The following is a 16722-nucleotide window of genomic DNA, read 5'->3' as shown; positions in this document are numbered from 1 at the left end:
CTGACTATGGGTGAATTATGTGATATATTTACTTTCCAAAAGATGTTCTGGTAGACACCTGCAATTATTAATAAGCTTGCAATAATGTTATCGCAGTTGTTAACCTTTTGCACGGAATGTAAGCCTGCAGTAATGTTATTGTGATTGACGTTCACGACACTAGAAATCCTTTCTTTTTCTCTGTCTCTAAAACCAGCATAAAGATATACAGGTACTCCCAATTTACTTCAGCATAATTTGAAATTTAAAGCCTCTGCCAGGGCCTGTGCAGTTTTCTATATTGCAATGCTGGTGACCTATCCAACTGCTTCAAAGTGGATTTCATGTCAGAAATGAAAAACCTGTCTTGGATAAAATTTCTTTTCATTCATTCATGGGATGTGTATGTCACTGGCTAGGCAAACATTTGTTGCCCAATTTCAATGTCCTTGAGAGGGTAGTGGTGAGTTGCTTTCTTGAACCACTACAGTTGAAGTAGTGTAGGTGCACCCATAATGCTGTTAGCAGGGAGTTGTAGAATTTCGACAGCAACAATGAAGGTTTGACAATTCAGTTTCAATCTGGTTGATGTGTGGTTTGGATAGGACAATGTTTCCATGTATCTGGTGACTAAGGCCACAGGTTTGGAAGGTCAAGGAACCTTGGTGAGCTATATACTTCTGCCTATATGCTAAGTAATCAAGTGGGTAAGTATGTACTGTGGTGGATAGGGTGCCAATCAAGCAGGCTGCTTTGTCCTGGATGCTGTTGAGGTTCTTGAGTGCTGTTGGAGCTGCACACATTCAGGCAACTGGAGAGTGTTCTATTATACACCTGACTTGTATTGTGTCAATAGTGCACAGGAGGTGCATTACTCACCACAGTGTTCCTTGTCTTTGACTTGTTTCTGTAGCCACAGTGTTTATATGTCTGATTCAATTCAGTTTTTGGTTTATTTTTGATAAGCAAGCTGTTATTAATGACCTCCACAGAGCTCTGTGCTGGAGCCTCAACATTTAAAAATTACATCATCAATAACTTAGGTGCGGGGAGTGAAGGCATTGTAGCTAAATTCACAGTTAATGCCAAAATAGGTAGGAAAGTATTTTGTGAAGGAGACATGAAGTTACAGATGATTATAGATAGGTTGAGTGATTGGGCAAAAATCTGGTAGATGGATTATAATGAGAGAAAATGTGATGTTTGCTTTGGCGGGAGAATAAAAATATAGGTTATTACTTGAATGAAAAAAGACTGCACGATTCCAGTGTGCAGAGGAGTGCAGGAGTTACAAAACAGTAGTACTCAGGCACAGCAGGTAATCATGAAGGCTAATGGGATGTTACCCTTTATTATGAGAGGAATTGATCATAATTAAAATTCTGAAAAAGTCATATTGGACTAAAAATGTTAACTTATTTGTCACCCTGCAGATGCGGATAACCTGACTAAATTTTTCCAGCACTTTGTTTTTTGCTGCCCCTCTTAGTTGTTTAATTGTCTACCACCAGTCGTGATAGCATGTGTCAGGACTGCAGAGCCTAGGTCAAATCTGTGGGTTTCAAAATTGCTTAACTCTGTTTAGTGTATGCTGTTCTGCTATTTGGCATATGTTGTAGCTTCACCAGGTTGACACTTCATGTCTAGGTATGCCTGTTGTTGTTTCTGGCTGATGCATTTACATCTGCCTGCAACTACCTTATGTCGTCTTCAAAAAATTATTCTGACCTATCTTGGTGTCATCTGTACACTTACTTGAAGTAAGATTGATTCCCAGCTTGATGGTAATGCGAGAGTGGTAAATGTGCCAGGCAGTAATGCTTCAGATTGTGATTGAGCCCAATCCTGCTGCTGCTGATTGTCTATGGCATCTTATGAATGCACAGTTTTGAGTTGCAAGGTCTTAATGAAATTTGTCCCATTTAGGACAGTGGTGGTGCCACTTAACAGAATGGAAGGCATCCTCAATGTTTCCATCATGATTGTGCAATAGTCACTCCATCCAATACTGTCATGGACAGGTACATCTGTGACATATAAATTAGTGACGACAAGGTCAAGTAGGTTGCTCCTTATATAAAATACAGAACTGCAGGTGCTGGTGATCTGTAACAAAAACAGAAAGTGCTGCAGAAACTCAGCAGAGCTGACAGCATCTGTGGAGAGAAGAACAGAGTTAATGTTGCAAATCCAGTGACCCTCCTTCGACATGATTCTTAGCAACGTGAAGTAGTATTTTGACATTTACTGAACTCCTCCATAAGGAAGGTTATTCGTTGTTTCAATTTTTATTTTATCTTTGTTATTTTTGTATCTTGTGCTTTTTGCATATCATTTAGCATTGTTGTTGACTGAAATATTCTGCAAATGTAGTAAAGATGTACAGAAAATTTCAAATTCTCAAATGAGACCTTTAGTCTCCAAGTAAATCAACAATTAATTACCTAAGTAAACAATTAAATTCCTTGCTTTTATGAGGACACGTGTCTTCTTCAATGCAAGTGGTGCCGATGTATGAGTATACAGTACATTTTAAATTTCGGCATCCAATGTAGAATAACCACTCGCAAGTGCATGAGGGATTACTTGGAGGGTAATGCTCTCTGTACCTCAAAAATGTGCATAAACCGCAATCCTAGAAAACTGCCTAATCAAGTACTACTGCATTGCAACTGCACAAGTTCATTTTATGGCCTTTCCATGATATTGCCTATTTTTGTTGTATTGTAGACTACTGAGAGATTGTACCTGCTAAAAGCAAAATTATCTGTTTCACACAGGATGCTTGCATTCCTTTAATCCTAGCTAGGTTCAAAATCGGCTCCTAAAAACGAATAGGACAGTTCATGTACGACTTTATCACCAATGTCCCTAATTATTTAAAATTAATATATTCCCTTACAAGACAATCTCTCTTTCTAAATGTGCTGTAAATACAGTGTCACTTCATTTACATCTCAGGACTTTACTTTAATTATGAGAACAAAAGAGAATGTTTCATAGTGGTAACTTCTTAAGAAAGAATTTGCATAACTCGTTACTTCAGATCATGTCTGGCAAAGATAATATTCTCTAAGGAATGATTGTGTGTTAACTTCACAGCATTTACTGTGGCAAATATTGAACTTTCTCATGCAACTGTTGCCCAAGACAATCCATCCAGTTCTCTGGGTCCATTTTTGTTCATTCTGTGCTATTAATTAAATGCCTTTTTCAAACTAAAAATACCAGTTTTGTAGTCATACCTTTACTCTGGTAGGATATTTCAATGATGACAAATTGAGATTAAGTAGCTATCTCTGATTGTAATTTTATTTCAGTTAATAGAGTTAGAAGTCAAAGATGTTGACAGAGGGAGATCATAAGACATGTTAGTATCTTCGGTTTTTCCATCCAATAAAACTACCTGTAATGTATTTTGTGGGTACATGCAGAAAACATATAATTTATAATTTATCCCATCTTGCGTAGGTGTACCTTTCAAATACAGTTTGGCAGTGAATCATGTACCACTGTTCTAGTATTTGGCAAGTTAGCTGATTTTATTTCTCCAGATGATACAGTTGCGTTTAATGTCCTTCAGTTGGAAAGATGAAAAGTCAGTTAAAGTTTCAATCCCTGAGTGCTCTTTGGGGACATCTGCCAACTATGTGTGAAAGGGAATTAAGTCTCATAGCAACAGCTACTGGATGTTTCATCAAAAAAACAATCATTCTATAATTGCTTTTAGAACAGAGGCAAGAAGGGAGAGAATTAGAATAGTAGTACAAACTTGGAAGCTTGTAAGTATTTTTGTAAACCTTGACCTTTGCTTTTTTCCTTTTACAGATGTTTTTGTAGCTGGGAAGCCCTGTGATTGTGATGTAGTGGTAGAGTGTCAGGCCGGTGACCCAACACCCCTGGAAGTGAAGCTGACCAATCAGAGCAAGGGCACAGTCGGTCCTTTTGCCCTCACTGTCATTCCATACCAGGACTATCAAAACGGCGTCCATAACAATGATCTTGGGAATGCTGTTACTTCAATTGGATCGAATACATTCTACATAGATGCGGTAAGTAGACCATCTCTAAATTATAATGCACTGTGTGTTTTCTGTGTAACTACCAGGAAGGATGTGGTTTATTAATAATAACAGCAACTTTCATTTGTATGGTATTCCTGGGCATTTTGCAGGAGAATTATAAACATAATTATGGCACAATGTCTCATAATGAGATAACTGGTCCGATGACCCAAGGCCTAATCAACAGGGTGATGTCTCCGAAATGTTTAGTAAATTTAAGCAAATAATTCCTATACCTGTAACAAAATAAAGATGAACTTTATTGGACCAAGAAGCAAATAAGCATTGTATGCCTTATGGCAATGTCAGATCCGATATTCAGGGGGGTTAAATTTACCTTGAGCAAAGAGGCAACTTGGGTGATGGTTCGTTAACTTCCCACTTTACATGTATTGATTTTGATTTTTATTGAAGAAAAAATGCACAGGCAGGTTTATAATCTGCTGCTGATCAGCTGGCGTCATTTATAGGTTACACACAAGGTGGATTTCACCTCCAGAATCTCTCTTACTGTTTGACCAAAGATGAAAGCTTCAAATAGTTATTTTCTGCTGCAACTCATTGTAGGACATAACATAATGTCAAAGTAAATTACTGATTTAAGAAAAAAAATCTAAAATTGTCATTTTGTATAACTTCAACAAGTAATTGAAAATCTTAGTGTAGACTTCTTGAATGTTGTACAGCATAAAGGTCTTAAAATGGTTCTGAAATGTGGGATTATTGATCAGGATTAAACTTTGATCAAGGCCTAAACTTGACACTTAAAGCAAAATTCTTTACATTCAGAGTGACTGAATGAAATATTTAATTCTTACAGAGGGTACAGAAGAAATTTGAGAAAGTGATTCCAGGGATGAAAGGTGTCAATTATGTGGAAAGACTGAAGAAACCAGGGTTGTTTTCCTGAGAGCAGAAAGAATTGAGAAAATTGTTAAAGAATTGCTACGATCTGGAATTCACTGTCTGAAAAGGTTGTAGAATCAGACTAAATGGTAAATGTAAAGAGAATTAGATAAATACTTGAGGTGCAAGATATGAGGGTTTATAAGAAGAGCAGGAGAGTGAGTTTGGTTGAAAATCTCAATCAAAGAGCGCACTCAGGCTTTTTTAAAATTCATTCATGGTATGTGGATGTCACTGGCAAGGCCAACATTTATTGCCCATCTCTGGTTTTGAGTACTTGGTGAAGAGCTGCTGCCTTGAACTACCACAGTACATTGGTATAGGTAAACATGCATTGCCGTTTGACATATAATGGTCTGCATCTACTATTGTGCAGTTCACTCTGATTTTGTTCTGTAATTGGCATTTTTCGTAGCGACTAATTAACTTCTTGCACAGTTGACCAAAACATGGGAAAAGATATTGCTTTAAAACAAGCAATCTGGAAGATAATTTTGTGGATTTTAAAACAAGTTACTGGAACTCGTTGTGATTTGTATCTACAGTGTTGCTTTGTTTGAGTAGTGAGGAAGATGTTAAACACATCAAGTGTGTGTATGTGTTCATGTTCACGTTCACGTTCATGTTCGTCCTTGAATTAGTTTTTCAATTGACCACTTGTGGGCTCATGACTGTTCAGCACAGGAACAACCACTTTACTGAATCCTGGGAAAAGCTCTATAGCCCCGCATGTAGACAATACAGCAGAAGCATCTAGCCTGCAAAGAGAGAGCATCTTAATCTCTCTCTTTCTCCATCTCCGACATGGCGAAGTGACAGAAAATCCTCCACCAGCTGTTTTCATTCATCATTTCCATGTAAACTGCTCTTTCTGCAAATTTCCTGTTCAAGGGGAGAACGCTTTCAGAGACATTGAAAGAAGTAAATTCTCAAACAGTGAATGAAAGACAGCATCACTATGCAAAAAACCTCGTCTCATCAAAGAACTCATCAATGGTTCAGTATTGGTACTATCGAACTATTTCTCCCTGACGTTTTAACTTTTCTCAGCTTTAATACCCTTATCTTGTTTCCTTGTGTACCTGTATACATATGGGAATATTTTTAGAAAAAAGGGGTAGAGTTTTAGGGGCAGCATGGTGGCTCAATGGTTAGCACTGCTGCCTCACAGCACCAGAGACCCACGTTCAATTCCACCCTTGGGCAACTGTGTGGAGTTTGCACATTCTCCCCATGCCAGCGTGTGTTTCCTTCCACAGTCCAAAGATGTGCAGGTTAGGTAGATTGGCCATGCTAAATTGCCCACAGTGTCCAGAGATGTGCCGGTTAGATGGATTAGCCATGGGGAATGTGGGGTTACAGGGATAAGGGAGGGAGTGCGTCTGGATGGGATGCTTTTCAGACAGTTGGCATGACTCGATGGCCTGGATGGCCTGAATTGACCTGCTTCCACACAGTAGGGATTTTTGTGAATTTTAGTTTATCGAGTTATAAGTTGGCAGTTCATGTTTCTTTTTTGCTACTGGTTAAAAACAGTTTGATTACAAGAAATAGTTATTTCTTTGTTAATGAAAACCTGCTATATGCATATGCTATTAACCTAAACTAAGCAGTTAAATAAAGTTGGGCAATTTGGTGTTTTCATCGAATTTTCAATTTTTTGCGGCTTGATTTCCAATGCCGTACCCTAGGAGATTTTGGTCAAGTAACACGTAAGAAAACTGTTTGAAGTCACACCGGTAAGAGATGATGAGCGGACAAAAAGTATTATCAATATAATCACATGTTTTGTTTTGAACAGGATTGACTAATAGAGTTATATGTATTACTTCAAATTGAACTAATATTTAAGTATTTAGATAATTATGTTTTGTTCTTCAGTTATCTTTGCCCAACCCCTCTAGTGGAATACATTGAATCTCAGTTTGTTTTTCAGTGCTATTAACATTTTAATCCAGCTTTCTTTTGCAAACCTATCTGCAGTTCTAGCTTTTACATCCTTCTTAGTTGCTTCTTTGGTTCTATTTTCACTTTCTTCTGCAAAAGCCTGATTTGAATATTTCTCCATGATTGTTTTGCTCTCAACTACAAACTCATTGTTTCATTTTAAAATATCCCCACTGCTTCCAGGACTATCCTTTTAAAATGTTTATTAATTCTCTTTGTTTTGACCACCAGTTTTCTGTTGTAATAACTCATTCTGCTGTCTTCCAATACGTTTTATAGTTCCCTGAGTGTCCCTGAGTGTCATATTTCTACATTTATCATATACCTTTTTTTAAATGTAATTTTAACTCCAACATCTTTATTTACAAACAAAACCCTGTCTTTTACTTGGCGGAATGTATTTATTATCCTCTTGTAGTTAATTATCTCCCATTGCTGGTTTACTGTTTGTTCTAGCATTTTTTGAATGAATTACTCTGTGTTAGAACCCCACTCGTCCAACTGAAATGCACTAATTTTAGCCAAGCATCTTTGTTATTGTCCTCCGTTTTTTTTTTTACACCATATTCAGAAATTATTTTCTAAAAATAAAGTGAGATAAATCACTTGAAATGCAGCATCACATTACTTTATGATACTAATGTCACAAAATTTGTTTATTTATTACTGTTGTTTGTTCTTCTTTCGTAGAAAAAGAACTTTTCTTGTAAAGATACTGTGAGTTAACCTTAAAGCAGCCATTTTTGCCATAACAGGTTTTATTGCATAAATAGAATTTATTAACTAGTGATACTACTACTTAACAATGTCAGTTTTTTGTGTATGATGGTAATTAATACACAACTTATCATGCTGTGTCCGTGGTATTTTAATGGCTAGGTATGACTTTCAAGTTGTACATTAGTCCATCATTATTATACAAAATAACTGCGTGGCTAATGGAATCTACTACTTATGTACAAATGCTAGAGCAGCTTCAAGCAAGGGCAAATGTGCAGTTAATGCACAAAAACAGAATAACAGTCTCTGGTTCACCATTTAATTGGATGAAGTTGCTATATTTGCACAGTAGATGCGTACTGAACTTTCTACAAGAAGTTCTATTTTGTCCACTTCAGCTTAAATATTCTGAGAAGTTTTAATTACTACTTGTCAACTGTCTAGAACTGCAATTAACTATTACACATTTGGAATCTTATTCCTTCAGCTTTTGATTATTATTGGAAATTTTTTTTATAAACATAATGTTCTTTGCTGTCTTCTATTTCTCTCTCATGTCTGACGTTCTCTCTCTCTTTCTGACCCCTCTGTTTACACTTTCTTCTGACTTGGATGATTAATTTCATAGTTCTTCAATCAGGTTACACTTTTAACGACTTGCCATGCAAAAGGTTTGAAGTCCCCAAAATACAAGGGTAAATGTAACTAACAGCAAATAATATTACCATGATTAGGTGAGATCATTTACATTGCCTGCTATACAAGGGTATTTGAAATTGCATTGGGCTTGATCATTTACACAATGTTACGCGAAAGAGGCAACTTAGTCCAACTGAACTCATCCACCTAGGAATTTCTACAGTGATCCACCATACCATCTGGATGCCTTTTAAATGCCTTTGCGATTTTGGCGTCCACTTGCCCATTTTGAATTTCAGCTGCTCATTGAACTTTGTTTGAATTTGCCTTTTTATGAATTATATTAGTGACCTTCTGAGCAGAGGTAAATGGCTTATCTTTATATAGTGCTCCAGCATGAACATTCTCCATTGTGTTCCCTCCCTTAATCATAGAAGCATACAGTACAAAAGCGGCTCTTTGGCCTATCAAGTCTGTCCCACCAAAAATGTACTACTACACTAGTCCTTCTTTCCTGCAATAGCCCCATAGCCCTGAATGTTATGACACCTCAAGTGTCCATTCAAGTAGTTTTTAATGGTTGTGAGATATGAAGAGAAATGTTCAGCTGTCAGGCCTCCAGGAAGGGGAATTATTGAGATACCTCACTCATTGTGCATGTGAGAATGGGTTGTGAGATTTTCTGTCTCAAGTACCCTCCCAGACTGTGCATTCCAGACCCCCATCAACTTCTGGGCGAAAAGGTTTTCCTCAAATCCCATCTTTCACTTTAAAATGATGACTCCTTCAACTAAGGGGAACAGCTGCTTTCTATTCACCCTGTCCATGGCCCTCATAACTTTATACACCTCTGTCATATCTCCCCTCATCCTTCTTTGCTCCAAAGAAAACAACCCCAGCTTATTTGGCCTTTCTTCATAGTTGAAATGCTGCACTCGAGACAACATGCTGGTGAAAACCAAAAGAACTGCAGATGCTAAAAATCAGAAACAAAAACAGATATTGCTGGAAAGGCCCAGTGGGTCTGACAGCATCTGTGGAGAAAAATCAGAGTTAACACTTTCAGGTCAGTTTCAGGTCCTGTTCTGAAGAAGGGTCACTGGACCCAAAAGGTTAACTCTGATTTCTCTCCACGGATGCTGCCAGACCAACTGAGCTTTTCCAGCAATTTCTGCTCTTGTAACATCCTGGTGATTCTCCTTTGCAATCATCCTCCTTATAGTGCAGTGACCAGAACCGAAGACAGTAATCCAGTAGTGGTCTAACCAAAGTTCCATACAGCTTCAACATAACTTCCCTGCTCTTATAATCTATGCCACGACTAATAAAGGCAAGCATCCTGTATGCCTCTTTACCTATTAACCTGTCCTGTAACCTTCTGGGATCTATGGACAAGCACTGCAACATCTCTCAGTTCCTGTGAACTTCTTAGTGTCCTGCCATTCATTAAATACTCCCTTCTCTTGTTACTGCTTCCAAAGTGTGTCCCCTCACATTTACCAGGGTTAAATTCCATCTGTCACTGAATTGACAAGCGGTACAAGGCTTCAGCACTGACCCTAAGCCACATTCATCGCTCACATCCATTCCCCCCTCGCCAGCGGCTGGTTCGATGGGTGGACCATATTGTGCAGCATGGAGGGAGCCACCTTCATCCGTTTGGCTTGGATCAGCCCTGGTACCAGCAGTACCTCCTCGATGTCATTCTGTTTTCCCCCTGGCCATTGTTTCTATGACAGTTTACATTGTAACCAAGTTGCTGAAGTTTGCAATGGGCTGTCTGTGCAGTGGAGGGAAATTGAAAGCAGCTTAAAGTGGCTTGATCACTCTTAATGAACTCCATACCCTTTCCAGATTTTTGACCTAAATTTTAATTTCATTTTGATGGTATTTTATAGCGCACTGTTATCATTTAATGAAATAGTAATGAAACATGTTTAAATTTTATGTTACGGCTGATTGAAATGTGAATTCCTTACCTGGGAACACACAGTGAATTCTAACCCCTGGGCCTCTCTTACAAATCGGGGAGGGTTAGAATCATAGAATCTCTACAGTGTGGAAACAGGCCCTTCGGCCCAACAAGTCCACACTGAACCTCAGAGCATCCCACCCAGACCCACCCCCCTAATCTACACCTCCCTGAACACTACAGGCAATTTATCATGGCCAGTCCACGTAACCTGCACACCTTTGGACTGTGGGAGGAAACTGGAGCACCCGGAGGAAACCCACACAGACACAGGGAGAATGTGCAAACTCCACACAGACAGTCGCCTGAGGCTGGAAGTGAACCCGGGTCCCTGGCGCTGTGAGGCAGCAGTGTTAACCACTGTGCCACCGTGCCGCCCGTGAACAATTTGAAAATTTTCTAGGAAATGCATAAATTGACCACAGAAGCAAGTTATTTTACAAAATTAGTTGAATTGCCTATTTTACAAAATCAGGTCCAGAGGACAGGTTAGAGTAACTCAAGGTTACATTCAACCGAGTGTGGTGTCAAGGAGCCTTGGCAAAACTGGAATCAATGGCTATCAGGGGGCAAACGCTCCAGTGGTTGGAGTCAAACCTGGCACATAGGAAGATGGTCATGGTTGTTGGAGGTCAATCATCTCAGCTCCAGGACATATTAGGTTACAAAGGGACATTGATAGGATGCAGAGCTGGGTTGAGAAGTGGCAGATGGAGTTTAACCCTGAAAAGTGAGAGATGATTCATTTTGGAAGGACAAACTTGAAAGCAGAATACAGGGTTAACGGAAAGATTCTTGGCAGTGTGGAGGAGCAGAGGGATCTTGGGGTTCATGTTCACAGTTCCCTGAAAGCTGCCACCCAGGTGGATAGAGTTGTTAAGAAGGCATATGATGTGTGAGCTTTCATTAATAGAGGGATTGAGTTCAAGAGCCATGAAGTTATGGTCCAGCTATACAAAAGCCTGGTTCGGCCACATCTGGAGTATTGTGTCCAGTTACCTTTGCCTCATTACAGGAAAGATATGGAGGCATTGGAAAAGGCGCAGAGGAGATTTACCAGTATGTTGCCTGGAATGGAGGGAAGGTCTTACGAGGAAAGGTTGAGAGAGCTAGGGCTTTTGTCTTTAGAACGACGAAGGATGAGAGGTGACTTGATAGAGGTATACAAAATGATCAGAGGTATAGATAGAGTGGACAGCCAGAGACTTTTTCCTAGGGTGGAGGTAGCTATTACGAGGGGGCATAGTTTTAAAGTGAGTGGAGGTAGATATAGGGGAGATGTCAGAGGTAGGTTCTTTACTCCGAGAGTGGTAGGGGCGTGGAATGCATTGCCAGAGAGGGTAGTGGAATCGGCCTCATTAGGGGCATTTAAGCGGCTATTAGATAGGCATATGGATGATAGTATAAGGTAGGGTTGGAGGTTAGATAGACTTTAGGATTAGGGTAAAAGTTCGGCACAACATCATGGGCCGAAGGGCCTGTACTGTGCTGTACTGTTCTATGTTCTATGTTCTAATTATACCCTCCCGTAAAATCTTCTCCCTCGCTGTCAAGTTGGCAGATCTTTGTGTCATCTGCAAACTTACTATTTAATCCTGTCTCCCATCATTCTCATCTATATCATTTTGATATATAAAACAATAAGGGACCCAGCACTGATCCCTGTTGTATACCAGTGTACACCAGGTTCCAGTCACACAAACAGCCTTTTATCACCACACTCCATCTCCTGCCACTAAGCCAATTCTGGAATCAACATGCCAAGGTAATTTCATTTCAAGACTGAGTATTGCGCTTTCTATTGGACATTAAGTTTGCTTCTCCCATCACAGATGCTGCCAGACCTGCTTTCTTACTTTGATAATCATCTGGCATTCAGGATCAGGATACTGACTCTTCTCTACATCAGCATTCAATTTTTTTCTCATGTGAGTCTGTAACTAAACGTAGACACAATCACATCGTTTAGTCTGACTAGGGTATATAAAACATAATAATGACTTTGACTGTACTGCTCTGTTAAATTACTGCTGACGTTTCTGATCACATTGAAAGGCTGGAAGTTGGTTGTAGCCCATTCTCACATCCACCACGAATGACGTATACCAATAATTCCCTTTCATGGAGGCCTGCCAGCTGAACATTTCTCTTCCTATCTCAGTAATATTGTCACATGAGCTACCAATGCTTCTTGGACCACCACAAGGAATTCATGCATTTTACATTTTGAATATTTGGCTGGATACCTCAGCCTGAGATAATTCCACAAGATGGAATGCAGAGGAGGCATGTGTTAGAGCAGCAAAGTTGAAGGAGGACAATTGTGAGGACTGTGGAGTCTGGGAAGAACTACTGTTACTGGCAACACAGGCAACACAGCCATGTTTTTGTTTAAACTTTTGTTTTCTCTTTAATGTTAACTATTGCTTAGGGTTGAGCAGCTGCTGAAAAACTGAAGCAGAGACAGCCCCGTACCTTCTCCCTGAGTCCAAATCAATCCTGTAAGAAGGTCCAAAAGAGGTCCTACATATGTGCTTGTAAGGAAACCTGTTATATTTGGCAGCCCAGGATATCATCAAAGCTGCCTTTATCAATCTGGGTCGCACTTACACATTGAGTGCAAGACATTGCTCTCCAAAATTTGTTAATTCTTTTCCCCCATTTCTGTCAGAGAAATTAACATCAGGACTTAGCATCAGATGCTACCTTAAGGTTTTTCCATTTCCAAAGCAAGTTACTGCCCCTCCTGGGGTAAAGTTTATGTTTTAGATGCGATCAGGAAATTGTGCCTAAAATGCCTTTGAAATTAGTTTGCAATTCAATTTTCTGATAAAATTAATGTGCACTTTTACAAACATATTATCTCCTATGAGCCAACATAATTGGGCAAAGTAAGAGAGTATTAACATTTCTTTGCTTTTTAATGGATAGAAAAATATTGTGAAGTATTTAAGAGTGGCAGTCTGGAGTAATTTTATGGGCAGTGCTTGACTGAGGGGGCTGGGAGAAGGTGGTGAATTTAAGACTGGTTCAAACAATTGTGTTAGAATATCGGCATAGCACAACTAGTAATATGAAGAAACATTATCTGAAAAGAAAATATTGTGAATGCTGGGGAACCAAAATAAAAACATTGTGCTAGAGAAACACAGCAGACCTAGTAAAACCTGTGGAACTTCAAAGAAAAATTCTATTGGACTCATGACATTAAGTTTGCTTCTCCCATCACAGATGCTGCCAGACCTCCTGAGTTTCTGTAACACTTCCTGTTTTTTATTTAAGAAACTGCACCTCTTTGCTTTATTATTTCTGTTCCTTTATTTAATTGTGTCATAAGATTATAGTGACTTCACATTTTCTTTTTTATTCTTCTGTCTCCGCAGTCAGGTTTCAGATATTCTTATGGCATTTTCTTTGGAAAGTGCATGATTGCCTTTGTTTTGAACTGTACACTGTAAATTCCCGTTAGGTTGGTGATTAAGTTTATTGTATTCCAGTTAGCAGAGTCCCCATAACCATGGTACCTAACATTTAACGTAACCAATGTTGTCAGATAGATTAACAAGGCATCACCTGACTTGTATCAGATTTTAATATTTAACTTCTCATTGTAGCATGCTGTAATTTTCTTTTCAAAATATTTAATATACATTCCATTTTTGTTTGTAATCTTCACACACGCAGTAAACCCTTATACTTTTAGACGAATCTTCTAATTGTAATCTGTGTCAATTGAATTTCCTTTTTGTTTCTTTCCAAAGAAATATAAAAATATGTAATATGAACTAGACCTCTAATATTAAAATACGAAGTGTGTTCGAAATCCTATAGTGTAGTTTAAAGTGCGACTGAACACACAGACAGAAACACTGTAGATCTGCTCAATGCATCCTTTATAAATGAAAATATTTATGGACCAACGGTTTACAAGTAGAACATGGGTTAATGTAGAGTACATACTTTCTAAAGTATAAACCTGTTTTACACCACATGATCTTAAAAGGTTCTTGTGCAATACGCCACAAACAAGAACCAAAAGATCAATGAAATCAGTGTCAGTTATTGATTTTGTGCTCTGGGATAAATTGGTTGCTTTACTGCATAATGTCTGTTGGTGGAATCACAGGAACAAAAGCACAGTGGGTTGAAAGCTATCTCTGTAGTAGGTCTGTCCTTGGTAGGAGCTGTCTATTTGTCTGATGATAAATGGTTCCTGTTTTATGTTATGGGCTTTTCTGTGAAATGGCACTTTTTGTTTTATTTTTCAGGTGAAATCCACTGAAGATTGTGTTTGCAGTGGAGCTCTCCTATTCCTGTATGCTGGAGATTACTACTTGAATATAAAATTTCACGATGACAACTCAAATAGGGAACTACCCCTTTCTTGGTTCTGCTTGCCAAGTGTTCATGTGCGTGCCATGGACCCAATTCAACACGCAAAATTTTAAATTTATATGAAAGAAAATATTGTAAGATTTAGTGAGTTAGATCATTGTAAATATTGACTAACCAGTCATATCTGCCAACAAGATCTCACTGAATATTCTGGTTTAAGATTACACTGGCATTTGTCCAAAAAAAAAGCTTCTAGATTTTTCTGTAAAGCTTGCTTAGCCAAATTTTTACATATCCAAGGGATTGATAACTACTGTCAGTAAAATTAATCGTTAGTAATAAACCTGTATTATAGAGGAGCCAGGGTGTACCTTTGAATGAAATAAAAGACACTTGGTCATAGGTTGGTACACTATCTGTTCTCTAATCAGAACCTTGTTAAAATTATAAAGACAAATTTACATTTCTTGGCATGGTTAGGTAAGAAACTGGTGCACAATGAAATTTAGTTGTTAAAATTGTTTCATAGATTTTTGGCTGTTAAGAATAATGGGAATAGAAGGAAGGTTGACAAATAATATCAGTGTTGTAATTATGAAGGCATGTATTCTTTACAAGTCTGATATGACAATGCTGTAAAGCTCAGTCTTAATGCTCAGTTAATTCCTCATCTTTCCCAGTTTGTGCACTGTTCAAATGTATGGGCACAATGTCTTGATGGTCTGTTATATCTGTATGGTACCTACAGTTGTTTTTGAAAGTAAGGCAACATGTCCTGTTCACACTGCAATGAATTAGCTGCTGCCCTTCAGAGGTATTAGTTAACTTTTCTTTTTCCCCCCCTAAGATGTTAGTAAAACCATTTTTAATCTTACCAATAAACAATTTAAAAGAAAACAACTGGAAAGCCAGTTACAAACTCAGGGTTTTTTTACATTTCAAAATTGTTGTGATTTATGAATAATCAATTTCATGATCACTTTACAGTTGAATATCTGCAATTATTATAACATAATTAGAGTTGTAAAGATTAGTGGGATTATGCCACAGTTTCAGTTGCAGTGTGAACAAGGCAATGTCTTTCTTGTTCATACAAAATTCGGGAACTACTGTAACTGGCATCTCTGTACACAAACCTAACGGCTATTGTAAAGATACGTTTCTCTTCCTGTACCTGCAAAACATTGTAACTTTGGAAATAAATTTGGCTTGCATGTTCATCTGTAATCAGCAGTTTTCATTCTAACTACTAGTTATTCTTTTAATCGAACATTTAAATATTTCAAGATTGCTTTGAATGTACAGCATATGTTTTCACTCAAAAGTTTGAATCTCACTTGTGATATTAAACCATAAAGAGTAGATTAATAAGGTGCACATATCTTGGATGTTCACAATTTCAGAGAGACCTATTGTTTTCAGGGTACAAAGCAAAAACATTTTTTTGTACGGTGAGGGAGATGATCTTCATGGATGCTTTAAAATTTGAGATCGCTTAATATTGTTACATGATCTCTAATTTATATTGTGCTATGTATCTGTATATATCCATTTGAGAAGCACAATAGGGATGATTTTAAATTCCCAACATCCCTTCTCCAAAGGCTAAAACCCCATGATTTTAATTTGCCTGAATGCCAAACTGAAAGTCTGTCCACCACGGAAGTGCATTTAAACAGCAAAGTCCCATATTTCTGACATCATTGGGTTCCTGATTTTAACTATAGGCTGCTCAGTGTTGAGACCACCACCTAATAATGTTCATGAGTCTTTAGAAACAAAGTTTGTTTAATTTTTAAAGGCTCCTTGTGCATCAGGAAGAGCTAGAGTGCTGCTTTTGATCTAACCAGGACACCTTGGTCATCCACCTTACATCCTCGGGCATCTCTCAAATTCACCGGTAATGAATCCCCAGCCCCAAAATAAACCTTCCTTACTCTCAGGGACCAAATTCATGGGCTTTCAGCAGCCTCCTGAACCACCTGAGGAAAGAGTCAGTGTCAACAAATATTAATGATGTCCAAGAGTTAAAACCATTCAATCTGATTCAAGGGAATCAGATGTTTTGCTGTTCCAAAATGCCAAACAACCCACTGCAAATTGACATCAGGGTTTATATCTCTCTTCTAATCTCCAGCTTCTTCTCAAGCCCACATCTCT

At 38.3% G+C, this 16722-nt stretch overlaps 1 protein-coding gene across 1 annotated transcript in view; it reads left to right on the top strand.

The window, feature by feature from the left end:
- trappc9 (trafficking protein particle complex subunit 9) overlaps positions 1 to 15789 on the top strand; it is a 572831-nt gene extending 557042 nt beyond the window's left edge. Inside the window, 2 exon segments of the mRNA XM_048596131.1 lie at positions 3808 to 4031; positions 14496 to 15789. Coding sequence (XP_048452088.1) covers positions 3808 to 4031; positions 14496 to 14675 — 404 coding nt within the window. The 3' untranslated portion in view covers positions 14676 to 15789.
- Positions 15790 to 16722: the final 933 nt, after the last annotated feature.

The sequence above is a fragment of the Rhincodon typus genome, chromosome 4 (genome assembly GCF_021869965.1).
Source record: "Rhincodon typus isolate 14 chromosome 4, sRhiTyp1.1, whole genome shotgun sequence".
Taxonomy (NCBI): Eukaryota; Metazoa; Chordata; class Chondrichthyes; order Orectolobiformes; family Rhincodontidae; genus Rhincodon; species Rhincodon typus.
Note: the sequence above shows the minus strand (reverse complement) of the source record. Positions and strands in the feature narration are given on the sequence as shown.